A 26,991-nucleotide genomic window follows, 5' to 3' on the forward strand; every position below is an offset into this window, starting at 1 on the left:
TGTGCTCAGCTAGGGGAGCATCCCACCCGCCACCTGCAGACCCGGGCCCTTCGGGCTGAGGGTGTGCACACGGGGGGGTCACAGGCTACAGATGGAGCTGCCTTATCTGGTCCTAGTGTCATCCCACAGGCCTGGGCTCGGCGGGGAGAAAGGAAAGGGAAAGAAGGCGAGAGAAAAAGGAGGGGTGTTGAATAGGGGGCAGGACGGTGGGAAGAGCAGAGAAGTAGGGAGGGAAGGAAGAAAGCGGAAAAAAAGGAGGAGAAAGGGGAGGAGATGAAAGGCAAGGGGAGAAGCGAGGACCGGGCGGGGAGGAGGCGAGAGGCCAGGGAGGAGAGGAGGGAGGCAGCTCGGCAGAGAGGGAAGGGACAGGACGGGACCCGACCCGGCGCCCTGCGGGCCATGCGCCTCCTGGCCACGGCGCTGGCCGCACTGCTGGCCACGGCCACGGCCCCAGGTAAGCGGCACCGCGGGCGCCCAGCCCGGCGGCTCCCTCCCTCCCTCCCTCCGTCCCTCCCGGCCGGGACGGGACGGGGCAGCCCCTCGGCCGCCCGCGGGACTCCGGGCTCCGCCTCGGGACGCCGCCCGCCCCTTGGCGCCACGGAGCGGGGTCCGGGCCCCCACCCCGCCGTCGGCACCGCCGAAGGGGCGGCGGCAGCGCCCGGTACTCGAGCACCAGGAGAGGGGGCCTGGCGGGACCGCCGCCCGGGGAAGCCCAACGGCAGCGACGGGAGCGGCCACCCCGCTCCCCGCGGCCGGCCGGGTCCTCCCCCGCCGCCCCCCGCCCCGCTCTGCCGCCGCCTTCCGGGCTCCCGGCAGCAGCGTTTCTGCACGGCGACCTGAGCCGCAACTGTACTTTTAAAAAAGGCAACCCTTCCCGTGCGGAAGTTTAAGAAACGTGTCCTCCGCCACCTCCTGTGCCAGGCGGGACGGTGCCGAGCTGCCCCGTGGAACTGCAAGCAAAGGGAGGTGCGGCACTGGTTTTTCCACAGGTGCCTGAATCCTGTAGGCGCCCGGCGCAAACGGAACCCGTAGGTCGGCTGTAAGAAACCTCCTGCAAAATCAAAGGTGCATTGGGCCAGCGCTGTCTCCTAAAGCTGCAAAATGGACACAGAGTCCAGATCTGAACTTCAAGGTGCAGGGAGGGTTAGAGGGGTGGGGAAGCCCTGCTCACTCAAGGTTAAAAGCAGTGAACATACTCCAGTTCAAAGGAATATGTCAAAAGGGCAGGAGATGGTAGAGGCAGAGGTTTGGTTCAAGTCCATCTTCGGTCAGTGCAGAAGCTCAGGAGTCCTCCTGAGAAGGAGTCTCTGACATGAAACTCGCAGACAGATCCGTTCAACTGAAAAAATCTGGTTGCTTTTGGTGATCTTGCTAGCCAGCTCCTAATTATTTTCATTTAAACAAAGAGCTTTGCTTCAGCCTGGCTCATCTGCTCCACTTACTTTTTTAATTGTAGAGAAGTCAAAATAAAGCAGGCTTTGACAGTAACATTGTTTCACAGAACAAACTACAACACAATAAAAGCCAACCCCTATGCTTCTGTTCATGTAAATCTGAGATCACAAGGTAACTGCGCTGATGGCATGCCTCTGTAGTCCCTTAGCTATCAGCAGCGGAGGAGGAAAAAAGTCCCCTCAGCCCTGAAGGGTGGGTTGTAGATTCTGCAGGCCAGTCTCCCTGGAGGAAGGGAGAGGGCCCTGTCTATAACAGTAAACCTGGGCTGTGAGCAGTAGCGCACAGGAGCAGCTCTGCGTACAAGTATCTCAACTGCAGTAGCTGGAGTTCTTCCACAAAAACGCAACCATGCTGAAACCGCTCACCAAACATAAGGACCCAGCAGTGGCTGGGGGCCTTTGCTACTGGTTCCAGCACAGGGGACAGCCCTGGCACAGACAGGATTGCTGGCTGCTGAAAGTGTTATTTGTTACTCCTGACAGTGCTGCGGAAGTGTTTTGCTATGTAGTATGGGCAGAAAACAAAGTCCAAACCCAGCTAATACTTCAAACTGAACTGGTGTAAGCAGAAGTGGACTATTTTCAAAATAGCACTTTTCAAAACGGAGTTTAGTCAGCAGTAACCTTCCCTGACTCCCAATGGACTAGTGAGACAAGCAGGTGGAGGGTACCAATGAAACAAATAGCTATAGCATCAGGATGGGGGCAACTAAGTGAGCTGACTGCAAATAGGAGAGATGTGTTTGATGATTAAGCACACTGCAAAGGAATCCTCAAGTCTTTGACTCACTCTCCTCCCCTTTCTATAAATAGTTTCCCTTTCCAAGCAGAAGCAAGACTGTTGTGGTGAGCTCCACCTGAGCAGCTACATCATGCTATACTGACTAGGCAGGAGAAGAAAAACAGTGATTCCTCACTTGGAGCAGCAATCTGAAGTCTAGAAATTAGGTGCTCTGTTGGCATACAAGCCTGCTCTCAACTTGTGGAGAAGTCTCCTGTCTTGGCAAGAAGCCCATTACAAGGGTAAACCTCATGTTGGGGCTGATTCAGTGCTTGCTAAATACAGGAGGAACATTTCCACTAGTGTCTGAGAGCCCTGAATGAGGCTTTTCCTTTCCACATAAGAGGTAAATGACCTCTTTCCTCCAAAATCCACCACTGTTCCTGCTCCAACGGCAGTGAGAGGATAGAGTCAAATGGATACTGTTTTTCCGTTTTATATAAAGCATCACCTGACCCTGTTCAATGTAAGATGAGATGAGATGAGATCATGGTAAAATCGTCAGGAAACTTCCAAAACCCTCCTCATGGCTGCACTGGTTTGGCCACACCAATAGAAGCCACAGAAGGAAGATAAGGAGATGGATTCCCACTGATCAGACAACATGAAGGATGCAAAATTTGGTATTTCCTTATGAAAAGGAGTGTCCCCAAAGGAAAAGCAGAAGCCTTAGGTATAAAATACCAATGTCTGTATGAGTGTAAACAGCTAAAAGGGATCAGAGACTCCATGCACAATGCTTTTTTATCTTCTTGCAGAGGCTTCCATCATCACCGTATCTGAGTTCCTCTTTATTTTCTCTTGCGTACTTTTTGGCACTATGTTCTGCCTAGTTTCAAGTTAAGCAATGATACTTTTGCCTTTTATTTTGGGACTCTACTCCACAATTAACCTTAGCCAGCTTTTTCAAACAAGAAGTTCACATGTCAGGAAAATGACATAATTGTTTTTCTTTACAGTTTTCATTACATGTTCATAAATTCAGTAGAAAAAGTTTGGGTTTTTATTTACCCAAACCACACTTTAATAAATGATTTATTAAACATTTATAGTGTAAGTAATTATAAGAACCCCCAAAAGTGTTGAAATTCTTAAACTTATTCCTCATTTATAAGCAGCACAGCCTTCAAAATTTAATCTTATTTTAATGGTAGAGGCCTTATCTTCATATCTGCCTGTAAATACCAAGGTCAGATAACTCCAACAATAACTGAACTTTCATTCCTCTAAACTTTTTGGTTGTATTCAGCCTTAATTTTAAATTTCAACATCCTATCCTACTTGTGTGCTTCCTGCAATCCAGAATAGTATCTTGCTTTGGCAGTTACATGAATTGCACACCCAAACATTAGGCACAGATAATTATACTGATAACCTAGGCCATGCTTAGTTGTAGTTTCTTTAAGAAATTAAACCCTCCCAGTTTTCTTTGTACAACTTATTTTCTCCTTCATGAAGAAAAAATAATGTCTACTTGGAAAAAATACACCATTCAGTAGAGCATTCTATTGAAATGACCCAAAATATTTATTATACTCTTGATTTTCAGAGGGTTCTTCTCAAACAGCTGCAATGTAACTTCCTTAACTTTGTGGATTTACTTTAAGTAAGGTGATACAATTCACCAGTCTGTTTCACAACTTCACCAGGGCCACAAAACCAGTGTCTCTGACTCCAATACTCCTTCAGAAATTGAATGGAAATACTTTACTTGCTTATTTTGAAGATAAATATATGTTTGTGTTTCAGGAACTGATGGCAGCCAAGAGTCTTTGCCAAAATGCTCATCCCCTTTGTTAAAATGTTCCTAGATGATGTGCTAGAAAAGTGTCCAGAAATGAAAAAATCATTCTCTCAGAGTTGCAATTCTCATTAGTATTTGAGTACAGTATATTCACATAACTGGAAGTTTAAAATTCATATTTTAGAGGACACTTTGTGTCTGCAGAGCGTATTGCAGGGACTGCTTGCTCACTGTTGAAATATGGTTCTCTCTCTAGTGGATGCCATCAAACCAGTAGATTACACATTACAAGTCATTTAGGGAACATATTGCCACAATATACCATTGGTAAAAAATAAATCAGTCTCTGATATGACTAATAAGAACATTCTTAATGTACATTAGGAAGGAAATAAAATGAGTGTTGATTCCCATGCCTCAGAAAATCAGACCAGCATAAATCAGGTCAGGAAAGAAAAATCTTCCTCTAATGAACATCTATGGATTTCTTTCAGTCTTCACCTATACTCTCTGTTGCTAGAAGTAAAGCAGAGAGACAAACAACTGGTCTAAGATAAGTTTATGATGAAGAGCAGAAAGAGTCAGAAATGAATGGAACAGTGAAGTAATGATTTGCCCCAATATAATCTTATGCCATATTGTGTCATGCAAATAATGTCTGATTAATTTGAATTTGTAGTCAGAAGGACTAATCTAACAGATTTAACCCAGGTTTGAGATGACCATTTGGTTATGACAAGGAGAGTATTACTTAAAACAGAGGACATGGAGAACTGTGAAAGGAGCTGGTTACAGGCATAATAGGGAGGCTGGTAGTTTTTCAGTGATCATCTAGGGAACAGTATCATGTAACGTTTGTGCAAATGATGTCTAGAAGAAGTAGAAAGAAGCATACATGTTGAAATTATGTGACCATATCAAGTTAGCATAAGACTGGGATAGCATGTAGGAAAGACTGAGGACCAAGTAACAAAAGTGGAGCAGAACTTAGTGAAGCAATGTCATGTACTTGGGGATTAGTAAGAATTCTTTTGGTATACTAGGAATTGAACCAGAAATGACAAAGAAAATGCCAAAGTATATTATTTAATTGTAAACTGACATGTAATCAAGCGTGAAAATATCACGAAGAAAGACAATGTAATTCTGGGATATACCAGGCAAGGTATATATACCAGTAGAATCTGAGAAGTACCATGACTATTTCACATTGGAGACCCTCTTTCCAGACCATGTCTATAATTCCAGTCACCCACATTAAGAAAAATATATAAAAAATTACAATCAAAACAAAAAAATAAACTGGAAACAATGCAGAGAAGGACTACTAAAGTGAATATGGAAGTGAAGGCAGTACTTCACTAGAGGAGACTAACAGCTTGGCTTCTTTAGCTCAACAAAGCAAAGGCTGAGACACCAGATAACTGCTTTCTATATGGAGTCAGGAAGCAAGACCTAGAGAAGAAAACACTATTTAAACCTAAGATTGGCACAGGAACAGATGGGCATAAACTGGCTACTGAAACAATTTAGCCTGGAAATCCTGAGTGGGATGCAAGTGATTAGAAGAGCTGGTCATGGAACAGCTTTCCAAAAGACATTTTTTTGCTCTCGTTCCAAGCTAGTTTTAGATTAATGCTCATTCAGACTGACAAAAGATTGTGATTTTGAGCCTATGACAGCAGCAAGGTGTCCACTTCAGCCCTATCTTATTAGTGACAGCAAGAATACTAGAGCAGACTCACTGAAGGAGGGCCTTATACCATCTTTAACATTCACAGAGAGACAGATGTCAGGTTCTAAAAGCTCATTAAATTGCTACACACTGAACAGATGCCATCAGTTTACCTACAGTGGATTTGCATACTGGGAGAGGTTATGGTGCTGTTGTGCTGGTATGGAGGATTCTCACCATCTTTTCTTTCCTTTGCAGATGTTTGTGAGGCTTTAAATGTGACAGTCTCTCCAGGACCAACAGTGCGATACTTGGAGGGAGATAATGCTACCCTTTACTGCCACATTTCTCAAAAGAGAAAGACAGAAAATTTGCTGGCTGTGCGGTGGGTATTTGCTGCATCACCTACCCAGGAATATCTGATGATCAAAATGACAAAGTTTGGGTCTGTCCAATATTATGGAAATTATACTCATCATTTCCACAAGCAAAGACTTCATCTTCTTAAAGAAAAACACGGAACTATGTACAAATTTCTTATTCTAAGCCTCCAGGAAACAGATCAAGGACATTATATATGCAAAGTCCAGGAAATTGGCAAACACAGGAATAAGTGGACGGCCTGGTCAAATGGCACAGCAGCTACCGAAATAAGAGGTGAGAGACTACTGATTTCAGTTCTATCATTTTTTCTTGTCCAATGATCCCTTTTTTTTCTTTTCTTGCAAGTTAATCTGTAAGATACTTGAAGTGAGGTTATTTTTGAGTGTTATCTGTGGATATGAGAAGAAAAACGAATAATTTCTTTACTTACACATTACAATTTAAACATTATTTAGCCCATAGTGAGATGTAAAAAAGTGGGAAGACTGGTAGATTTGTAGAAGATAGTCTATTTCCTTTGCCTTTTACCAGAATAGCAGTAATTAAAACTCCTTTACATTCAGCCACAGGTCTGCAGTGGTTTGGCCTTGGCTGGACACCAGGTGCCCACTAAAATGTTCTATCACTCCTTTCCTCAGTAAGACAGGGAGGGGAGAAAATAAGATGGAAAAAACCCTTGTGGGGCAAGATAAAGGCAGTTTAATAAAGCAAATGCAAAGGCTGTGCACAGAAGCAAAGGAAAACAGATGCCTAGAGACTTCTTAGGAAGCAGGGCTTCAGTATGCATAGCAGTTGCTCTGAAAGGCAATTGTCGTAAATAATGAATGCCCCCCTTCCTACTCCTTTTTCTTAGCTTTTATTGCCAAGCAGACATTATATGGTATGGAATGAACCTTTGGTCAGTTTGGGTCAGCTGTCCTGGCTATTTCTCCTCCCAAGATCTTGCCCACCCCCAGCCTACTGGTGAGGGGGGTAATGCTAGAGAGACAACCTTGATGCTGTGTGAGAACTACCCAGCAGTAGCCGTAACACTGGTGTGTTATCAACACCTTTGTAGCTACCAAAACAGAGCACAGCGCTCGAAGGGCTGCTATGGGGACAATTAACTCCATCTCAGCCAGACCGAATACAAGTTCTCTATGACTTTGCTAGTGGGAATAAACAAATGCCATTATTATTTAAATACAAAGAGATAGAAACAGAGAGAAATTAACTTATTTTCTGAAAAAAAATGCAGTGGGTCAGCCAGAAATAGAACCATTATATTTTAGATCTGTGTTTTGCCTCTCTCTTAGTGTTTTCATTGCTTTTAGAACTAGTCTAGCAGCAGTTGGTAAGTAGCATTTCTAGTATCACTTCTGTACCTTTGTTTATACCACTTGTAGCCAGAAAGCAGAGCTAGAAAAGCCGTATTGAACTTCAGATAAAGAAATGACTAGCAATGATTGATGGTTTTGAACCAAGTTACAAACGAGCCTTCTCTTTGGGATGGGTCAGCTCAAATCTAAAACCACCACACCCACTCTTTCAGAGATGGGTAAAACTGAATTTGGAGAACAGGCTTCTTTGAAGAGGTGGTGGAGCTCAGCAGTTGTGCCATTAGCCCTAGCTGGCAAACTAGCCCCCTGCTTGTGGCTTTATAAACAGAAAAGTTCATTTCCCACATGGCCAACTCTAAAGATAATGCCAAAAATCAAGGGTGACTGCTTGGACCATGGGTCTGGAAATTCAAAAGGCTCATCCAGCAATCACAGAAAATCTTGTGGGAGGAAACTGTACTTCATGAAGTTTCTGCCACTCCTACTCATGCTAAATTTATCATTGTGTTTAGACCTTAAAGGTTTTTCCTGCAGCTGGGAAACCCTAATCCCACTTATCCACCGTATGTTTTGGTGAAAATGGCCCTAGCTCTACTCTGAAACTAATTTTGGTGTGAGGGAACTCCATTGACTACAAGCCTTTTCAAGATGGATTTGAACATGTTTATGTGCTCTTAATCCAAAGCACATTCCATCAACTCCAGCTTCACTGGTGTCATTCAGGTTTCTGTATTACTTTTGGATTATAAACACACTAGGGAGAGAAGTGTGACAGTAAAAAATAATTTTGAGTGCATTATCTCCTGTGGATGGCTCTCGGGTATCACAAGCTTTCACTTTGATCTATCAAAAAGTTTGACAACAAAGACATGAAAAAATATCGTATAACAAGAGATAAAGAGCAGCTTCATATTGACCAGTGATCTTTAAATTTGCCTTGAGAAATCATGGCATTAACATAATGTGATTAGCTAATTATTACTACCAATGATAAAAGACACTAATGGTCCAAAGCTGAAGTTCTGTTTGGTTTAGAAGTAAAGACCATGGATCAATTTTAAACAACAGCAAGAAAATCCTAGTCTAAACTCTTAGGTCTTATTTGGCATGCAAAACTTGTCTGGGAAGCCTCTAAGACATTGATATGGGATTTCCCCTGCTCCCTGGTTGCAGACAGTCAGAAATATAAATAATGACAGAGCAGGACCCAAGTCCCAAGAGGAGCCCCAACACCTTACCTGTCTCCACCAGGGAAATGCCCACCCCTCCAACACCCAGACCACAGCTCTGTACATCAGCCACACTTCTTTTGCACAGGAGACCACACAACTGGACTTACAGGAAAACTTCACCAATGTTCATTAGACTCCTAAGTATGAATTACCAGAGCAATCAGTAGCACAGGTCAGAAATATAATCCTGCAGCCAAGTGTGATCTGTAATCCACACCTGGTATCCTAAAAAACCCAAAGCTTACATGATCACACTATAAACTAGTCTGCACCCTTTTGAATCCATGGGCTGATTTTAATGAGATAATAGCCTTGAAGATATTAAGGTTGTACAAGTAATGTGAAATTGGTTGGGGTGAGGATGAGAAGATCTGTATGAACCTCCTAACTGAAGGAAGGCTGTAAGAACAAAAAAAGGTTAATTATTGTTCTTGAGCTGCTGTGTGCCCAGTGACCTTACATATTACAGTCAGGGGCTCCTGGACATACCACAGGCAAATGAGCCCAGTACTAAGGTTGTGATGAGGGGAGCCATTTGGGTATGGAACATAGAATTAATTAGCTTCACAGCTGAAAGAACAGTGTCTTGTATGACTTTTGCTGCTGTTTTCACTCTTTTGTTTTTAAACAGGGAGGAGTAAAAATACTAGAGTCCAAGATCTCCTGAACTCAGCCATCTTAATTTCTGGAGGGCATGAAGTTTTACAAGCACTGACCCCATGTTGAGTGGCTGGAGCCAAGACACAGTGGTTAGTTTTACAACCACAAAGGGATATGAAATGAAACTTTATTGCATGCATGATTTAGCCCTACAGAATTCAGGCATTAGCTTGCTTCATGCTCAGCAGTTGTTCTTCCCTGCTGTTCCTGCGCTTGGCTAGGAACAGGCTCTGCTCCTCCTTTCCCTATCTCTTCCTTCTTCACCCCTCTACATTTGGCTGGAAGGAGAGATTCAGCCAGTGTCAAGAAGGAACTGGCAAACAGGAGGGCTGATCATCCCAACTGCCTCAGCCTCCCGCTTTTGGGAAAGGGCAAAACTGGCAACTGGCATGGGGAAGGGAAGCCAAGGCTCTCATCTCAACCCAGAAAGAACAAGTGATTCAAATGCTGTGCCAGTGGAAAAGAGGAGGAGAGGCTGTGAGTAACTACCAGGTGTTGTTACTTCCAACAGCATCTCAAATAGATGGTCAGGGCTGAAGCTTGCAGGCCTACAAGCAGGGCTAGGAGGCCACCATACAATTCCAGAGTCTCCTAGAGCATAGACTACATTTTTTTCCAATGCTTTAGAGAAAAAATTCTGAGGATACCTTGAGGGAAGAGAGCTAGAGAGGGCCAGGTCTGATGTTAAGAGACAGAGAGAAACTGGAGGAGGAGAATGCTCTTTCAGCCAGGGGCTCACACTGTACTGACCTTTCCCTCAGATCCTCTGCACCAGACCAGGTAGCTAGCTCCAAGAGCAATACACTGAAAGATAGGATCGATAACAAGTAATGTGTTTCTTGCATGAAGGACTTGCAAAATAGAGCGATAGATGTACCCAAGGAATACAGAACTAGAACAACTAACAAACTGGGTGGGGTGAGTGGGGGTGTAGAGAAAAAGTCAGATGGAAAATAATTTTTAGGATTTTCCTGTGATAATGTAATTTCATAAAGCAGTTCAGCAGTTTAAAGTGTTTTCTCATTCACTAAATGATGGAATTTCTTAAATGTTTGCAATGAAACATACGGATTTGTCAGGAGGGCTTGGAGAGGGAATGACATGTTCCAGGTAAATGGTAGCAGAAGAAAAAACAACATAAAATGTTGTCAGACCACTTGTCATACTCCTCTTCACAAAATGCCACTCTGCATCTTTCATATCTGCTCAGGCTATTGCTAACTGTAACACAGAAACTTCTCATTGCTCTGTGTAGCTAAGGTGTGGGGTTCAGATCAATTCAGTTACTGCAAAGAAGGAAAACTAACTTTTCCTTCTTTCTAAACTGTAAAAATGTTGCAAGTTACAGGAATGCAAGGTGTTTTCTTTCCCCAGTAGGAAGAAAAGCCCTTTTTTTTCAGGGAAGTTATTGTAAAATACTTGCAAAAAATCTACATGTGTGATGATTTCATGTAATGAACAGATTTGTTAAAATATTCGGGATGATCTTGCCATCACAACTGAACAGAAGATTTCATCAGTCCTGAAAGTAGTTCTATATTCATTGAGTTAGCGTCACACCTCACATCCATACAGGACACTCCTTAATGAATTCCCTTTCCAGTAAGATACTTTAAAGATTTGCCATGTGAACCTCTTTTGGAAATTCAGACCTCACTGGCAATCTGGAGGACATCACCAGACTCCTATTCCATTGTAATAATTGTTAGCAGAAGAAAAATAATGGTTTAACACAAGTGACATAATCTAATCTGATGTCATCAAAAAATGTCAGCATGTATAAACAATGTGGCTGAGGAGAGCAGAGAAGGTTTTGAACAGTGATCCAGCAGTCAGAGCATTTGGATTCTAGTGCTAGGTTGTACAGCTGTTATGATACTGACAATCACCGATTTGCCCAGTGCTCTGTAGTCTGCTCCTTTTGAATCAGAGCACAATTCTGTGCAAACTGCAGCTATTTTCCCTCTTAACTGAGTTAGAACATAGTCATTCAGTCCACCCTTTTTCTAGGCGAGCTGGTGTAACTTGTGGGCATGCAGTCTTCTTGGGAAAACCTCCCACCCATAGGCAGAGGAATGCTAGCTGAGAACTTAAACTATTCTGCACTCAAAAGTCGATGGCCATTGATACAGCACTGACAGAGCAGTTTACGTTAGTTCAGATGTACGGCCTCATCTGTTCCTACATCTAAGCGAAGGACACTGGGAGTATGCAGATGCAGCCGATGCAGTCTGCTTTTGAGCTCAGATATGCAATTTCTGAAGTGTATGGACATGCTTCAGAAAGTCCATGCATGCATACATGGGTGGTTTTTTTGCAGATAGGCAGGTATCATATCCATGTATTTTTAAAGGGCATGGCATAGAAGCCAGCTTTTGAGGGAAGTAAGAAGAAAAAGAACTCATGGGCAGTGCTCTTACCTTGGGTTCTCTCAGTGTGTTATTTGGGCACGTTGTAAGAATTGCAGGGCAGTTTAACCTGCTAAGGAACACTGGAGGGAAACCTTGGAAGGAAGGCAAGTTGGACATAATCAGGGGCCTACAGAGTCAATCCTGAAGCTGGGGAAACACTATCGTGTTGGAATTGCTAGAATGACTTCCCTGTGTTTTTAAAAAAGCTGTGCCTAATGTGGCTGGCTCCATGCTGTGTCCTTCAGTAAAGCTACTGTTCTTCCAATTATTTTTTTTTCTTAACCTCTAAGACTTTGAAATAGACTACAGTGTTAAGAATCTTTAATATATAACTACAAGGGAAAATGAGTTCCCATTCTCTTGAGCAAAAATTGTTCATCTCCTCTCTCAGAAATACCGTTTTGGCACAGAAACACAAACTGCAACCCTAGAGGTACGAGTTCTGGGTAACTGAGAACACCGAGTCAAGAGTAAAACCAGCTACATAGAGCATTAATGGCAGCTTTTTCCCTGAGATACTGAGACCATCCCCACAAAGTCATTACAGACCTTATAAGCACATGGCCACCCTATTCTAAGGCGCAGGCATTTCTAAAGTGCGTTTCTATTCTCTTGCTGTTCTTCATTGCATTTAACTTTTGATTGAAGAGCCATACATTGCATCTTCCCAGAATAAGATGACATCAGGGAGGCAGTGTTAAGCCATATGGCAGTCATGGGGAGTGCCAAGCCGGATGCGATCTGCTGGAAGATATTTTTACAATGTTGTTTTATAACTGAAGTGTTATAAAGCGTTAATCGAAAGCTAATTATCCTGTAAGACAAAGCAACATATTGGTGTACTGAAGTCTAAGGCAGAACTACATTTGCTTCAAGAGGTCCCAACTTTTTATGCCACAGGTTTTCAGTTCCTGTCATGTCTTCTTTGTGCCACAGGTTTTCAGTTCTTGTCATGTCTTCTTTGTGTTTTTTTTCCAGTGATTTCTTCAAAATCTTCTAATGATCCCACTTTCAAGAAAAACCATGAAACTTGGAAGTTTTTTGAAGGTAAAGATGCATCTAACTGCTATTGGTTCTATACAAGATGTTAGCTTAGTCCAGCACTACAGGGCAACTAAAATGCCCCAAACAGGACCAGTTTTGCCAGTTCCTGTGCAAACTCAGGCTTTGCCTGAAAAAACATCTCACAGAGTACAAGGGGCCAGAGAAAAGAGAATGGAAGGCCTCTGCTTCAGTTTCTTGTATATTTGTTATGGTCAATGGGAAAATAACCTATGCCTGGCTAATCATGCAAAGTAAATGCAGACCCTTATCCATAAAGGTGCTGAGCATGTCTGAAGAGGTACCAAGGTCTCTATGCTCCCACTAGCCTTAGAAACTGCATGCTGAACATGCTCTGCACTGCAAGAGCAGCTAAAAGCTCCCCTGAGTTTCCAGGCAAGCAGTATTTTCTGTGTAGATTAGTGGACAACCGTTCCACGAGAGCGCAATCTGAAGTTACACGAAGCTGGGATTCCCTCCTCCTCCTCCCACCCCAAAACAGAGCACTAGCAAGGTGCCAGCACAGCATCTGCAGCCGCTGCACTGCCTGCCAGGCAGGAATGTTCATTTGCAGGATGGCCTTGATTCTGTGGGGAGCCTTGCTGTTCAAACCACAATTTACAAACTATATTGTTGTACTGTGTAAGGGAAATGAAGCACAGAACTGCAGATCAAGGGTCTAGTTGCAGCAACGCTATTTTCTACAAGAACACTTGACCTCTGAGGCTTAGTTTCCTCTCCGTGAAACAGGAAAGAAACCAATATACTTCCCTAAGGACATTTCAAGACATTAATGGGTACAGCAACCCTGAAGTACTTTATTTGGAGTTCTAGTAAAAGCAGAAATAAGTCAGTAAAGATTTATTCTTTTTTCTGAACAAAATACTCTGTCTTGATCTGCCATGTACAACTCCTGTCAGCTCCACTGGGAATGTGTTACGGCACCTGAATGAAAGCCATAAAGGGAGACTGAGGCTGTAGACTGGAAAACAAACCAAAAAAACCCACCCAAAACCCAAAAATTTCAAGCTGGTGCTGCCACCAAAAGAAGCAATCACAGACTTTCTTGCTTCTTCCTCAGCTACTTAGCACTTCTCCCCTGCTGTTTTGCAGCACCTTTTCTTGGTTTATATATAAACCCACCCCCCTTTTCTTCATTTATATATAAAAAAAAGCACAGCTGTTTGAACTGGGAAATAATCCAATTGAAGTCTATTTGCTTCTCATTTTCCACATAAAAAAAAAAAGGAAAGAAAAAAACCCAAACCAGCCATGTCATCTCTCCTGAAAGTAAGCCCCCTTTTAGGTGCAGTTAAACCTAGTTGCATATATGAAGACTTCAACCAAATTTTAAACTGAGGAGGACACTATATGAAAGCTTCAAAAGCATTAAATTAGTTCTGAGCTTCTACTCTAAATACTTTGGGCAGGGGTCTATTTAGATCTTGATTTAATTTTTCTATCCTATAAGCATGAAGCATACAGCTGCAACACTGACTATTATCTGTGCTTGTCTTTCAGATCTGTATGTATATGCAGTGTTTGTGTGTTCTATAGGAATCATCAGCGTCCTCCTATTTACACTTGTTATTCTCTGTCAGTCACTTCTGAACAAGAGGAGATCCACAGGTTAGTGAAATGTCATTCTTGCTGACTGCAAGGACCTTACCAAAGAGGGAGATGGGGGAGAAGGAGAATACATAAAAAGCAGAAAAGAGAATTATCTCCTTGTCTTGCTTTTAATAAAAACAAAAAAAAAATTATTGGCAGAAAAAAACTTTTCTGCCAGCAAAACTAGAACAAAGGCATTTTGCTCCCTTTGAATAGCCATTTAAAATTGGTTTGGACTCTTCAAAATCTTTCAGCTTTGCATAAATTGAAGCTTGTTGGAGCTTCTTTGAAAGAAAACTAAGTGATATATCATTAAATTGCATTCTGATCAGCTCTAGCTAACATTTTGCATGAGTGACCTTTCTGCAGACATTTAGAGGGGTTTCAAAGCAGCCTTATTCTGTTCTGTTTTCTTCTCCCTTCCTGACTAGCTGTCAATATTCTTGGGAATATGGGAGTTGTTATTAGTACTCTTTTATTTGTAGCATTCTTTGAAACTAAAGCATCATTTAATCATTCAGGTATGCCTTTTCACAATAATCTTTCAAAATCAAGGATTACTGCTTCATTCTTCTCTTCCTCAGAGAGAGTTTCTCAAGGAGGTTACATCTGCATGAAAGCTGTCCTTTTGTAATCAAAAGTGCAATTTCAGATCTGTAGAGCAGCCAGTGCAGGCTCTACTTTCCTTTCAGTTTAACCTCACACAAGCTGTGAGAATGAGATACCAGCACGCTTAGCAGCCACCATGGTAAAGGAGAGTGTAAGGACCATCTCCAAACAGAAGCTTTCAAAAAAAGTTTGGTTAGTGATGTCTTAATGACAGGAGGAAATAATGACTTTGCTGCCTCTTTGGCACTGCACACATAATGAAGGAATGAGTAACTCAGATACACGAGAGAGAAGACACATAAACTAAAAAACAAACGTATACAGAGGTCCTTGCCTGACCACAAACACTTTTCAGGCTGTGGCTCTTTCTTCCCAGTAGTGGGCTCAGTAGAGTAACTTTGATTCTAATGGAACCCAAACACTCTGCTTGCCAAGAGGAAGGAGCAGGATCAATGTTATTCTTCCTACCCTGTTAAGTGATGACAAAGGTTTTGTGCCAAGGGAGTACCCACACTTAAGTATGTTGGTCATGGCGAGTCACCCTGAAGCCACAAGCACTAGACACACTGATGTATCCTGGTTTTTCTTGAGCAGACGCTGGGCTAGATTTTGCTTCTGTTGATTTACACTGGTATAAGCATATAAGCAGCTTGGAGAAAAGGTCTTTTTACATTGAACCAACACCATTAAAATATAGAAATAATGTAGAATACAATATAGAATAAGCACATATAACAGGAAAAGTATTTTCTTCTAAGCTGTTAAAACCTTTCTTCACTACCCTAATATCTGAATATTTGCAGAAAATCCACCAAATTTTCATTTAGATTTTGAACATTATCCAGTAAATACTGGCAGCATTAAACTTACAGATTCAACAGAAATGTAACAGAATTAAGCTTAGCAGACAGGCACTCAGTATACAACGATAAGATTTTTCAGGCAAGTCTTTCAACTAGGACCACCTGATCAGTGTATTTACCAGAGCCACATTAATTGGCTTGGCATCCAGTCAAGCATCTGGGAATCAACACTTCTGAAACAGTAGTGGAAGAAACATCAGTGATGGACACAATCTTCAGCAGTCCGTATTGCTTTTTTCCCCCCCGCAGCCCCTGGGCCATGGCAGCACGCTGGGCCCTGAACCTAAGCTCCAGGGAGCAGCCATTCCCTGGGAGGTGCTGTTTCCACTCAGCCATACGGGCATGGGGCACAATGAGCCCCCTCCTCCCTCAGCACTCCTTTACCCCCTCCAGAAGCATCTTCCAGGGGTTAAGGTCTGACCACAAGATACCCACCCCGTCAGCCAGCAGCAGTGCTCTCTCATTCAGACTGCTAGAATAAGCACTGCTGCTCAAAAAGCATTATCTTACCTTCCCTCCATCTTTGGCAACTCTGCGCCCACCTCCATTTTGGACTAGGCCGATGTTAGTATCCATGTGAAAAGAGCCCACAGTGGAATCATGAAGTCCATCCTTCCTTGAGAAAAGACAGGCCCGGCCAAGCAATCCTCCCTCTGCATCGCCCCAGGCCTCCAGGCAGGCTTCAGACACAGCCTTCTTCTAGCTTCAGTGAGGTGGCTGTCGACCCATCTTCCTCAAAGGCCCTCCAAGAGAAGCCTGGCTCTGCTTCTCCGCATGTCACCAGTTCCAGGGCCCGGGACAACCAAAACTATCTCCTGACCTCAACTTACTGGGCAGGTTTCCATCAGGGCTTCTCCCTGAACCTCTCCGAGGTCACCTCACCCCTGTCACAGAGACACCAACAGCTCCCCCCGCTCTCCTACCACTCCAGCTTCCTCCCCTGTTCCTCAGCCCCTAGGCGCAAGGAGGGCGATGGGCTGTGCCCTGTCGCCTGCAGGCAGTGGAGGCACAGGGAGAAAATGCGGGAACACCCGCCTGGCCCTCTGCAAGCACAGCCCAGCCTGGGGGAAAGCGGAACGCATACCTGAACTCAAATTTGCAGTAGCTGAAGCTGGAGGTGATCCCTCTGGAGCGTCTGTCTGTGAAACCCGAGCAGATCCTGGCTCACCTCAGGGCTCTGACGCGAGAAGGGCAATACTGAACCCAGCACCTCACCAAAGGGACTCCCTCAAGCTACGGGGTGCTCTGGGAAGCAGCAATGGCTGCAGGTCAGGTCCCCTCTGCGGGTTTGGTAGAAGCCTATGCCCACCCTATGCCAGCCACAGAAGTGGCTGCTCTTCCCAGTCCCTGGTTCAAAGGCCCGGAGCATTTACTGTAGGGCAAAACAAAATAATACATACCTAGAGATGCTCAAAAGCATGTCACTAATGTACATGGGCATCCTCCTGCTCCCGAAGGGTCGGGCCTGCTGTTCTCTGTGCATCTGAACAAGGCCGGACAGATGGATGGAAGCACTGCCTTGGCTGGCTTAGACATGGCCCCTGCGTTAACCCCAGTTCCTAGTGTTCTCAGCTCCCCTTTCCGCAGGACTAAAATGCACTCCTAGGAGCTGTGTAGCTTCCTTAGAATGGGAGAATGATTTCAAATGTGAAAACTTTCCTGTAGAGGGGCATAATCCTTTAAGTGCACTGATGTCTGGTTTTCATGGCCTTTTAAAGAGCAGAGAACATGAAGGGAGGGAGGGATCTATGTTGTGTTCAGCTTCACACCGTGGCCCAGGGATGCACCCTTTTTCCCTTCAGAGAAATAAGTTGTCAGGAGGTTGACCAGGAGAGCCTCTCCTTCTGCCTGCGTGTCTCTGCATTCAGCACGCGGCACAGCTTGGCCAGATCACAGAAGCCACTAAGCCACAAAAGAGCATCTTAATAACTCTGGCTCCTGAAAGGCTGCAAAGCCTCTCTGCAAGGGGAGGAGCTGCCCTTGCTCAGGACTAGTGATTCAAAGCAACACAAAGCAGAAGGATTTATACAGCTCACACACACAGCTGTCAGGGATAGGGTAGTGGCTGGACTGGACCTCTGATCCGATCCCAGAAGGCAATCCCTTTATGCCTGAGGCCACAATCTAGCTTACATTAGGAACAGAAGTGGCTCCTGTGGGTGAATGGTTTATTTCAGGCTTCTGGAAATAAATAGAGGCACCACAAGGGAAATAAAAGTCTTCAAAGCAAAATTACTGGCCTGCTGTGCTTTTCCTTAGCAAGCTGTCTTTTGGCTGGGCTGACCACTAGAATGTGAGTCGCCCAGCACTTCCACAGTTTTTTGGTGTTGTTTGATAAATTCCCTTCTCCCAAGCTTAGCTATGTCTTTAAGTAAGACTACATTTTAATGCACGCTACAACGAATGGTGATGATTAGCAGCTCTCACAGTGTAACAACTTGGCAACTCCACAGTCTCAGCAGCACAGGTCTATCTGCAGTGCCCATTTGTAACTCATAAACTGTGTTGGTGTGAAGCCACATTTTCTTTCTTTTATTTTTTCTTTAACAGTGAAGCATTACCTGGTGAAATGCCCCCAGAACAGGTAGGAGATTATACTTCTCTTTACTATAACCCAAGGCACCAGTTCTGTTTTTGTTTTGCCATGTATGCTGAAGAAGATGAGCAATGTTTTCCAAAAAGCCTGCAGGAATATAGGGAGTCATGGGTCTGTGACTCATGAATGTGCCTGCAAACCAGTACGTGCAGTGCATGGTAAGGAAGACCTACCTGGGCTATCTAGCTGTAGGTCCTGAAGGTGCTTCAGTGATAAGCCTGTCCTTGAGGCTCTGGATTGCTTTCGGGAGCCTACTTCCATCCTGTGTGGCTTTCTAGGGTTTCCCAGCACCTCACCAGATGGTAACAACTTAAACCATCCACTTACACAGAACAAACTACAATGTTACTCAGTGATTCCTGCACCCAGGAACAGGGAGTGGGGCTCAAAAGCAGATTTTCAAGGCCCAAAGTCTATTCTCAGCTGAAGACTCCAAGTGATGGAAAAAATTCTACTTCTGCTGCAGTCATTAATCACTGTCCCTTTAAATACCACTGATTGCCAAAAGTTTTTATGTGGTGCTATAAAACTGATTTTGATTGTGTGATTTTCCTGAGGTATAAATTGTGCTGGAACTGCAGTAGAAAAAAAAAAAAAAAAGATGACAAAAGCATTTTACAAACAAAAAAGTTTAAAGAGGGAGGCTACATAATAACATGGGAGAACAGCTGTTTCCCAGGTTTCAGTGACATAAACCATGTGTTTCTAGCCTTGTAGTTTAAATCCAGTATCACTTGGTATCACAGATACAATTTCTCATAGTATCTTTTTAGATACTGTAAGATTCGGTGCCAAGTACAGCATACCCTAGGTCCTCCAACAGTCAAATTTTTAGTGCATCCTCATGGGATTATTGCTGTATGTGATCTAACTGAAACTCGGATGTAAATGAAGTCACAACAAAGCAACAGAGCTTTCAGGAGAAGCCAGTACAAGCTGAAACTTTCATGTTATTCATGGAAAGATCTTTGTTCTGTGACCCTGACCAGCCATTGCACCACACCAAAAATTTACTGAGACAGCTCAGCAGTTTTCATTTTCCCCTGGATGCTTTCTTTTTCCCTTTCTTTATTAGCTGTTGGGACAAAGTTGCAATTACAAAAACAAAAAAAGAAGGGGGAGGGGGGGGAATCAAAGTAGATTGGTAGAGAACACAAAAAAAGGAGAAAAATTTGACCTGACTGAAGACATGACTAAAAAAATGGAGCATGGCAGTCAGATAAAAAGACTCGGGCTACAGAACCTGCCTCTCCAGGAATAGATGACGTGGTAGTAATACCACTGCAAACTCTAAACTTAGGAGGCTGAACAGCAAGGGGGAAACAAGCCAACATGATTTCTTCACTGTAAAATGGAATCTCCAGAAGCAAAATAAATGTGTGACTTTATATGGAAAAAGATATGGTTTCAGGTATTTCAGTGTGACAACACATGCTGATGAAAGCCCCAGTCCCACAAATGCATGTTTAAAGTGCATCGACTTCAGGGCTTTAAAATTAAAGAGCTACGAAAGTGTGACCAGTATGATCATTTTTGTTATGTTTCGCACTTGGTACCATTTATTTTCCATCCTCTGTTCAAAACACAATCCATGAATTCCTTTGAACTAACTTTTCTTCACCTATGCACTCCTTGTCTTGGAACTTAATTCAACATATTTAGACCCAAAACCCAGTGTCTAAATATCCATTAGGCCAAACTGATGAACTAACTTGCATGAGATTCCTGCCAGTCAAAATGACTACACTGTGCAAAATTCAGCCTTGATTAGGAGAGGCGCAGCCCCTACTCCCTTAGTGATATTTCAGACTCAGAGCAGAATCCAGTTTCAAAATTGCATTTATAGTCTGGTGTCTAAGAAGTGTCTGTACTCCCACTGCAGTAATACCTAAGCATCTTAAAGTATTTCATGTCTTGACATCATAATGGTGTTTCTACTTAATTGGAATCTGAAGCACAAAGGGCTAAGTGATTTGCCCCAGGTCTCACAAAATGGCCTTGGTAGAAGAGAAAATTAAATCCAGATTTCCTGAGTAAAACAAAGCAAATGTTTAGATTTTGGTTTGCTGCTTGACCAATAACAAATTATGAAAAAAACGAGTTAACCAAAATCCATTTGTTACCCATGTTTTAAAAATAAATACCTAAATAAAAAGTACAGTTATTTTAGGTTTTCCAAACCACCTAATTGAATTTTCTGAGGTTTTCTTTTCTTTAAATATCCTTCTTATTTTTAGCTTTTTTGTTATTAGATCATTTTGTCACTTTTCAGATCCAGAAACCCCAGGAGGTGTAGCTTTGGAAATAGGAATTATTTTTTTCTGTCTTTTATATTTGTTTTGGCCTGAACTCTCCAGTCCTTCAGTGACTGCTCTTCTGGAGACAAATAATTTGAGGTGAAAGAAGTGTTCACCTCAGAAAGTTGTTCATCTCGACATCTTTGTTCCACAGTGCCAATCTAACAATGCAGGAGCAAATTCTGCCAGACTGAAGCAGAACCAAGTGCCCACTCCACCCCTGTCACCTTTTCACACAGCTTTCCTATTTGGAAAATATCAGGGCAGCTCCCAGTTCAATTCAGTGAATTTTTTGTCATCCCCCTGCAGACATTTGAAAAGAGGAAATAGCTGATTTAGATAACAGGAAAAGTCCCACATCCTTGATTCTAATAAGGATAGTAAAGTCAAAATTTTATTAGGTTGCCAGCTCGAGACAGCCATGACCTCCAGCGAAAGTGCTGTCTTGGTGCCATGATTGCCAGACACCTTCCACAGGTTTTTCCCCCAAACACTTATATTTTTCTTGCTCTTTTAAAAACTCATCAGATCCTTCAAGAAATGCACAATGTGACACTGTTGAAATAGAAGCCAGGAGGTTGGAGGAGGAGCTGAAGATAAAAAATGAACTTTCCTTTTAGACATAGAACAAGGCAAGCTCACAAAGAGGCAGTGTTTCAGAGCCAAGGAGTCTTTACTGAGCCTCCTTGTTTGGTTTGAGGAGCTCAGTTCTAAGACAGCAAGTACAGTTATTGTATCTCCTAGAATTAGTTAACCCTGTATGGCCCTGGCATTTAAAAGAAAAGTGTAAGCCACAAATACGTTTCTCTGTAGCTTCACTTTCTCAGTGGCAAAGCAGGAATAATAACTAATGTAATGAATTGACACTAAGCCTTTCCATATATTGTGCTTAAAGTAGTTATATCAGAATAACAAATATATTTAAACTACACATCTGCCTTAATGACCTTGTATTATTAAAACCAGAAATATTTTTTAAAAGATCACCTTTTTGGTATTCTTTGTTCCTTGCAGTTTGCTGTGTTTGGGCCATGGAGCCAGGCAGGACAATTTCATTTCCTGCTGGTTTTAAACCAGTTCATGTTTTGATTTTAATACAGAAACAAATGGTTGTGTGATAGGTTCACAATAGTGCAGGCAGACTTTGATATTATTTTAATGCAACCTTCAGTTTATGTGATTGATATATTATGAAAATATTTAACCTTTTAAACACTTTAAAAGAGGTTTGGCAGCAAACCTATGTTTTGGACTGAGTACGTGGAACAGAACTTGGGAAAATCAGCAAACCAGAGTCTTTTTTGTAATCTATGCAAGTGTAAATCCAGAGTAATTTTACCAAAGGTAGTGACATTCATTTGGATTTACAGCTGTGTAAAATGATAATGTCTGTTATTCTGTTATTCTTGTGTGGGCAATAGTTGAGACATCTGAACTTTCATTAAGACTTTGGCCCAGTTTGAATATTTTATTCTTATAAAGAGAATGTTTCATTATGCAAAAGAACCTGGAGAGGAACAGCAACTTGGGACAAACGATTTAAAATTCAGTGAAATCAGTGTTGTCAGTGTTATGACCATGGAGACCCTGGCTGGATCCCATTGTGTGGTGTAACTCACCAGCACAGAACAGAAAGGTCCCCGCAACCATACTGCATTAACCTTCCCAGGGTGAGCCCATGATCAGATGCATCTGAGCAACAACTGCTTGCCAAGCCACCTTCACCACCGCAGTAATCATAACTAACTGCTATACACTCTCCTCCCACCCCAGCTGCAAGTTAAGGCTTTCATCACCAGTGAAGCCAATACAATCATAGCTGCAAGCCAGGAGTACCTGCACAGTCGGTTACCACAGCTCAGCTGACACATGGTGACAATTGCTGCAACCTGACCATATCCAAACCCTAAATATTTGAAGTAGGATTTACGGCCTCAGGCTTTGGGAGATGCTAAGGGTAAAAACCTCAGACTTAGAGGAAGTTAAACCGTAGTAGCCCAAACACAGAAGCTTTTATGGACTGGAGTTTATTTACAATATAGCTTGTGCTCTCCCTTCATACCTATTAGTGCTTTTTTAGCACAGATGTACTGCAGAATGCCCAATTTTAGAGACTGGCACACAGTTTCTCCATTTTATATGCACTGAGCACAGTGTCCTCTTTTAAGAAGCTAGCTTTTTCAAATGTGGGTTTGTGAGCTCTCTGAAGACATGCTGCATGCCCTCCTGGCCTGCTGTCCCCTCAGCCAGTCTCAGCCCAGGAACTGCATAGGTTTTGCTTTGCCATATGCTTTCTGTGTGAGATTATGCAAGTCACCTAGCCCACCTGTGCCTCTGGCCCTCAAGGACAGGTGGGTACAAACTCATCCTGGGTGAAGTACTGGGGCCATAGATTTTTTTAAGGTGTTATAGGTGCTATGAAATGAGTCTTGTTTAGACCCCATACTTTGCATTTTCTGCACCAGGACAGAGCAGATTCCTGAGTTTCTCAGCCAGGATGTATGGCTGAAAAAATGCAAGACCCAGAGCATTTCCAACTCCTTTAAGAGGTTTTTCAATATATCCCCTGGTCAAAATCCAAGTTGTTGGGCAGGGACTGTCACAAGTGGCAAGTGACGTGCTTGCATGAACTCACTGGGATGGTGTCTTTCTCTCCATTGCCTCCAACGTTCCCTCACATATGGACCTCTTCTTTGTAGCTCTGGGGAGACAGTTACCAGCGTGACAAGCATGTCCCCTCTACAGCCCAAGAAGGTGAAGAAAAAAAAAGAGAAACTGGAGCAGCCACCAGCCATCCCAGCAAAAGGTATGAAAACAGAGTTGCAGAGGTATCTCAAATCCCAAGCACAACGATGGAGGGCCAGCAGAGCGTGGGATGTCAGGACTCCTACACTCTGCCACTGACTCTGCCAGGGAGGTGACTTGTGCTTGCTCCCATGGGTGGGGAAAGGAACGGCCTGTGCATGCCGCTGGGACCAGGCTCTCACCTCCCCACGGCTTTAGCTACTGAAAAACTAGTCACTGAGTCCAAGCAAGAGGTCTCAGCTTCCACTAATTAGAGGAGAGAGGGGAACCTCTGTAGCAATATTCACCCTGCTCAAAGAGAAGATTAAAGTTAGGCAAGAGGAAAATTCATGAGGATAGACAGAGGGAAGCCAGCAGACTGAACTCTTAAAATTGCAGGTGCACTTGAGAAGTCAAGCAAGCTGAGCAGATAAAGATCAACCTCTTGGGGACCTCACTTTCAAACAGGATTTGCATTTACCTCTGGGGTCAGTCTAATAAGGTCTTGGGCGTGCTTTCTGAGCACTACTGACAGTGCTAAGCCACTAGCAGAGAGGAGGGAAAGGACCTGAAGGTTTACTGTGGGTTAGATCACAAGTGATCAGTTCTCAAGGAGTATATTTGCTTTGGCTGCTGCACACAAACAGCACGTTTTGCATATCAGACTCTATAATTTTATGAATTTTTCTAATTCATAAGTCCTGTGCTTCATTGTAGAATGTTACCTGAAATACAGTTAAACTATGGTATAAGTACATGTATTTGCTCTTATTCTGCTATTAAACTGTAAATTCTAAATTGCTAATGCATACACTAAAAATGACAGTGAACGATGATACTATGAAATGATCCCTTAATATTTATTTCCATAGCTCCAATAGGCAATAATTTTCCTAAGCCCAAGCTCTTGAAACCTCAGAGAAAATTGATCCTGGTAAGTAATTTTCTATGACATTATTTTCTCCATATTCTTGTCTCTCAATACAATTGCTATAATATTGCCAGAACTCTAGGTTCAGAAACTATAAATTAGCTTAAAAATCATACAAGTCATTTTTTTTAAAAGTAATACTTTTTCAAGTGATGAATTATCTTGGCTTTTTTTTTTTTTTCATTTTGAGCATTAGGTTACACTGGATTATGTTTTCAAGCTTTCTAACAGTCATCGTGCCTACAAATTTAGCCTGTTTTTAAATGAAACCTGCTATTGATTCTCACATGCTTCTGGCAGCTGGTGCTTTGGAAAAAATACCAGTTACTGACAGAATCACAACCACACTGGTCACATTGCTTTTGAGACTTTTCAAGTCAGAAATGAGAAGCCTGATTCTGCCCTACAGTGGTGTTAAGTCAGAAGTAACCGAACTGCAGGAATAAGATGAATGTATATAGCTCGTATTAAGGTAAAAAAACCCACCCTTATATGACAGCTTCTGTTGGATGTAAGTTTGTTTGAAAAGAAAACCTGCAAATACATGCCAGACAAATCAAATAGATGGAGAAATGTTTCTCTGCCTTAGTAACAAACAGTACCTGTACAAGACATCCAGAGGTAATAGAGTCAGTTCTATATCAACTAACTTCTGCTGCCTATACATGGAGGGTGCTCTGTTAGGCTCCCTGCATAGTCTATAGAAACAGAGAAAAGCCAGAGTAGGAGCCTGATGCCCCTACTAATTCAGACTAGATGCTCTGAATTGCCTTGTAGGGATCCTTCTTCCCTTCTCTGGCAATAAGAGAGCCCAAAGTGACTAACTCCCTAACTTAGGTCACTTGTGTGTCTACAGTTAGGTCATGTGAATAACCCGAATGCTACTGTGATGGCTTCACTTTCAGATGAGGGAACTGGGAGCCTTCTCACCAATTGTCAGTAAATAACCTCTGCCATTGTAAGCGTGGTAAGGGTATGACACAGGATACCCGTGCATAATGCCAGGTGACTTCAGAACAGCTCAGCTAAAATCTTAGGCCATATTGCTGCTTGGGTATGGAGCTCACCTCTCTTCTGCTGGTCCTGCAGAGATTGCACCTTGACCAGGCTCTGCTCATATAGGTCAGGTTTCAGTAGAGGAAGAGGCATAGAGGAAAGTCCATAAAACCCCCATTATATCCAAGCAGGTAGGCAATTGCGTCAGGCCAAAGCTAAGCTAAGAGGACAAAGAGGCAGATGAGAGCACTTGGCATCAAGGGGATGACAGCCACCCTTTGCTGCATGCACATGACATTAATCACTGCTCCCGGGCACACGGCTACATCAGAAATCAGTTAGTCTTCAGCCCTCCTAGGAAAAGCTCTCATCAGTTAAAGCACTCAAGACTCTTCCTGCAGGTCAATAAAGCACATCAACACATGGTGAACTTGAGGTAAATCTGTTTCCAGATGCTTTTTCTTTCTGGAATAAATCCAAGGATGTGGGCCACAAATAGCTGTTGGCTCTTCCCTTCCTGCTGTGCAACCCCAGTCAAGGTTCAAACTCTTAGGAGGTGAGCAGGAACAAAGCCCTTTCAAACAATGAAATCAGCTTTGTCTTCCCTAGTGTGACTGAGGATCACACGCTGTGTGCAGCCAGCTGACTCGGGTTTAATGCCTTGCTCTGAGACTCGAGTCTGGCAGCTGTTTCCGTACATTGCTCTTCTCCCTTTCATATTTCACTGCAGACTGCACCTGGAGAGACATCACAGCCTGCAGAAAACACACAATCTATGGACATAGATTAGTTTGAAGTCAGAAAATAATCAAAAAATATTATCTAATGGATTTTCAAGACCCAAACTCATCTAGCAATTAAGTGCAATAAAGGGCAAAGTAAACTAAACCCAAGTCAGTTCGTAAGGCACATTCAGAAGCTGGGCAGGACACTCCCCACAGCTCTTTCCCATTCCTGTTCCTCTTGCCTCCCTTTACAACACAGTTGGTTAATCCTTTATGTTTTAGTATTCTCAGAAAAAAAAATCAATTTTTTCGGCTTTTAAATGATTTTTCAGTGAGGAAATCAAACTAATTGAAGTAAAAAAAACGTTCAACAAAGACGCAAAATGGTGATAATTACAGAGAAAAAGACATATCAGATTCATCTAAACAAAAAATTTTCTTGATTTTCAGCAAACTTCCCTCCCCCTTTTCTTAATTCTCAAAAATTCCTCAGATTTTAAATTTTCAGCCTGCTTTGGGGAAAAAAAATATTATTGTCATCCTACTCAGTCTCTGCAGGTTGAAATATTTTTTTCTTTCCAACTGTAATTATCGCACAGCTGGTGTGTGCACTAGGTCTTTTTTCACTGATGGCACATAGTTACTAGGTAATTGTCACAGCAAAGATACACTCAAATTGCTGAGTTCCTGGACTTCTGCAGCTTCCCTGTGCAACCCAAGCAAGGTACCACACCGCCACACTAGGAGAACATTCTAGAAAACCTAAGCAAACAAGCTAGAGTACAAGGGAACATTACAAAATAATTCCAGTGTTTTGGGAAATTTTTTGTAATAACTTAAATACCAGCAAAATTATTTCCAGAGGACATGTGCTTCTG

At 42.8% G+C, this 26,991-nt stretch overlaps 1 protein-coding gene across 3 annotated transcripts in view; it reads left to right on the forward strand.

Annotated features, from left to right (window-relative positions):
• Positions 1-299: 299 nt before the first annotated feature.
• VSTM4 (V-set and transmembrane domain containing 4) overlaps positions 300-26,991 on the forward strand; it is a 38,711-nt gene continuing 12,019 nt past the window's right edge. For all 3 annotated transcript variants that reach the window (XM_040607284.1, XM_040607281.1, XM_040607282.1), the window contains exons 1-7: positions 300-454; positions 5,913-6,311; positions 12,639-12,707; positions 14,223-14,330; positions 18,335-18,368; positions 23,377-23,483; positions 24,334-24,395. In XM_040607284.1, the coding sequence (XP_040463218.1) occupies positions 400-454; positions 5,913-6,311; positions 12,639-12,707; positions 14,223-14,330; positions 18,335-18,368; positions 23,377-23,483; positions 24,334-24,395 (834 nt within the window). In that variant the 5' untranslated portion in view covers positions 300-399. The remainder of the gene's footprint in view (positions 455-5,912; positions 6,312-12,638; positions 12,708-14,222; positions 14,331-18,334; positions 18,369-23,376; positions 23,484-24,333; positions 24,396-26,991) is intronic.

Source organism: Falco naumanni, chromosome 9 (assembly GCF_017639655.2).
Source record: "Falco naumanni isolate bFalNau1 chromosome 9, bFalNau1.pat, whole genome shotgun sequence".
Classification (NCBI taxonomy): Eukaryota; Metazoa; Chordata; class Aves; order Falconiformes; family Falconidae; genus Falco; species Falco naumanni.